We start from the raw sequence: 3,077 nt of genomic DNA on the forward strand, positions 1-3,077 counted from the left end.
GGGGCGCCGATCTATGTTTTTGCATCCACCTGAATAATGTGTAGTTGCGCCACTGTGACCACCACATTCCTTTTCTCACCAATAAGTTGCCATACATCATTCCACATTTTCAGTTTTGTTTTTGTTTTTATTTTATCAGGAGTTTATTTTCAGTGACCAGACTTTGACAGTGAGAGGCTTGGTTACAAACAGCTCCTCATTCATATTAAACTAGAGCATAATGAAGCAGAGGGTTGTGTGTTGTCTCTAAGATAGATTGGAGGTCTGTCCAGGATCCGCCTCTTGCCCAGCGACTGTAGGAAATACCAACAAATCCCACTGACATGAACAACACAGACAATCAGATAAAAAGAATCAAGAGAAACTGTTACGAACGTAAAAACGTCTTTGTCATAAAGTGTCATTCAGTAAATTATAACATTTTTAATATGCAATATTTCATAAAAGGGCATAAAGATGACTAACTTTGCATTATTTGGTAAATAATTACACTTTTAATGCACTTTTTGTTGCACTAAAACTTGCAGTAAAAGTCCATTGAAAGTGTCAGCTTTGCATTAGAAGTGTCATTATTTGTCGAACAGTCATAACCATTCATGAAAACTCCTTCACGTTCATAGCAGGTGTTATACCAGGTTTATGACAGTACTATGTCAGTCTTATGCACACCCCTTCAACTAAAGTGTTACCAAAGTGATTAAAATATTACATCATTTCTCATCTTCCTCTAAGTTCTTATGGAGACTTTTGTTTTCTCCAGGCAGTGCTGCGTGGGGACAGAGTTGGTGGACTGGCAGATGCTGCAGAGCTCCTGCGTCCATTCCCGCATTCAGGCTGTGGGCATGTGGCAGGTGCTGCTGGAGGAAGGTGTCCTCAACCACGGTTAGAACCTCCACGACGTCTGCCTCGGCATGCGAGACAATCACAGAAACTTTTTTTTTTTTTAAATGCTAGTCTGACTATCTGCGCTGTGATGCAGTGGATGGAGAGACGGTCTTCCAGGACAAATACCTTTTCTACCGCTTCCTGGACGACGAGCAGGAGGACGCTTTGATACCCAGTGAGGAGGAAAGAAGGAAGAGCCAGGAGGAGCTGCAAGACACTCTGCTCTTCCTGTCGCAGATTGGGCCAGATGCTCTTATGAGGATGATCCTGAGGAAACCGTAGGGCTCTGACGCAGCACTCACCACAGAAAAGTGAGATCTTTCAGACAGCTTTTGGTTTCTTTAGCCTGTTTCCTATTTTTTTTAGGCCGTCTGAAAGAACACCAGATGACTTGGAGATAATTTATGAAGAACTGCTCCATATAAAGGCCTTATCTCACCTGTCCACCACTGTGAGTTACTAACAGTTTTCTGTGTCCTAAAAAATCTATTGTCASTCTCTCCAAGGGAATCCCAATAAAACACACTGAAATTAGTGGTTGTAATATGGCAAAATGTGTGACTATTTGACCACATGTGCCAAAAATTAAATAATAAATTAGTGTCACTGCTGTGTTAGTCAMTTCAAAACACTTKACGTGCTACAGCGTTTACTTTTAGCTGTAGTAAAATTTATTGCTCCATAACCTGAACTCAAGGAAACACTTGAATTCGGGTTAGAATAGGTCTCTCCCCYCTTTTAATCATTCTTTCCTGCATTGGACAGGTAAAGAGGGAACTAGCAGGAGTTCTCATCTTTGAATCCCATGAAAGGGCAGGAACAGTGTGTGAGTATATTTAGATTATTTAGAAACCATCTGATGATAAATATGGCAAATCCCARAATGTTTTTTTCTTTTTCGCCCAGTGTTCCACCAAGGAGAAGAGGGCACATCCTGGTACATTATATTAAAAGGCTCGGTGAATGTTGTCATCTATGGAAAAGTAGGTGATTATTCACCTCATAAAGATCCTCTGATTCTWACTTTTGTTGGACTGTTAGTTACTGATGAGTGTGCTGCTTTGCGCAGGGTGTTGTCTGCACGCTCCACGAAGGAGACGACTTTGGGAAGCTGGCGCTGGTCAATGACGCCCCCAGAGCTGCCTCCATTGTCCTTCGAGAGGACGACTGTCATTTCCTGAGAGTGGACAAGGAGGACTTCAACAGGATTTTAAGGGTGAGTTTAAGGTCAGCGTCTGGTGATGCTCTGCAAACATCAGAAAAAACACTATCRCCCTCTGCTGGAAATTACRTAGCAACGCAGTCAAAAGTTTGCCTTCTGAAATGAGGCTATAGCTGATTGTTTGGAGTTAAATACCAACTTTTAAAGTAAATCATCTTATGGGAAACCACATATCCTGTTATTAGTTTTTTTTTTTTAACAAAAAAGAATAAAGAATAAGATGKGTTTTAAGGACTGTCTCACCTGACAGAGTGGCTTTCTGAGAGTCAAATCACCAACATCAAAGTCTGCAAAAACCAATAAATGCAGCTTTTCAAAGACTTTCTAAAACATTTTCAACCTTTCCTTTTTTTAATTAACATAGATCCCATGTATTCACTTTGTCTGCTTGTATTTACTACAAAGGATGTGGAGGCCAACACAGTGCGTCTGAAGGAGCACGGCCAAGATGTTCTGGTGTTGGAGAAGAGCCTCAGCAGCAGCCGAAACTCTGTCCAGGGATCCTCTGCAGCTCACCACAAGTAATTAAACAGTTCAGAGATGGATGTTGGACACCCATCACAGGGATTTAAGGAGAACAATTTATGTGTAGCGTTCAAGTGCGCTACACTTCACCAGCATTGCRTGGCCTGTATTATTGTACGCTAAACTCATTCACCAACGATGTTTGGGATGATTATGCATCATGATAGTTGTCTTAAGAGAAATTTTGTGTTGGCTTAATGTCGCTCCCTGCCATCTGAAACCCTCACAARAACTCAATTTACTTTCACCATATTAATCCTTAGTCATACAAACACAAATCAAATATTCCTACCATAACTCAGCTCTGAGTTGTTTCAATCCAACTCCATTGCGACATAAAAGCAGCTTCATCTCAGCAGTGACAGTTTACAGCCATAGACTGGAAACATACAGTAAAAAGAATCTGTAGCAGCTGTTTAAGTGCTGTAACAATGCTGCATCACTC

At 41.1% G+C, this 3,077-nt stretch overlaps 1 protein-coding gene across 7 annotated transcripts in view; it reads left to right on the forward strand.

Annotated features, from left to right (window-relative positions):
• Positions 1-3,077, forward strand: part of rapgef4a (Rap guanine nucleotide exchange factor 4a) — a 33,895-nt gene that overhangs the window by 21,420 nt on the left and 9,398 nt on the right. For all 7 annotated transcript variants that reach the window (XM_017303775.1, XM_017303776.1, XM_008399179.2 and 4 more), the window contains 7 exons: positions 761-882; positions 980-1,163; positions 1,252-1,336; positions 1,651-1,711; positions 1,792-1,868; positions 1,955-2,101; positions 2,513-2,628. In XM_017303775.1, the coding sequence (XP_017159264.1) occupies positions 761-882; positions 980-1,163; positions 1,252-1,336; positions 1,651-1,711; positions 1,792-1,868; positions 1,955-2,101; positions 2,513-2,628 (792 nt within the window). The remainder of the gene's footprint in view (positions 1-760; positions 883-979; positions 1,164-1,251; positions 1,337-1,650; positions 1,712-1,791; positions 1,869-1,954; positions 2,102-2,512; positions 2,629-3,077) is intronic.

The sequence above is a fragment of the Poecilia reticulata genome, linkage group LG2 (assembly GCF_000633615.1).
Source record: "Poecilia reticulata strain Guanapo linkage group LG2, Guppy_female_1.0+MT, whole genome shotgun sequence".
In the NCBI taxonomy this organism is placed as follows: Eukaryota; Metazoa; Chordata; class Actinopteri; order Cyprinodontiformes; family Poeciliidae; genus Poecilia; species Poecilia reticulata.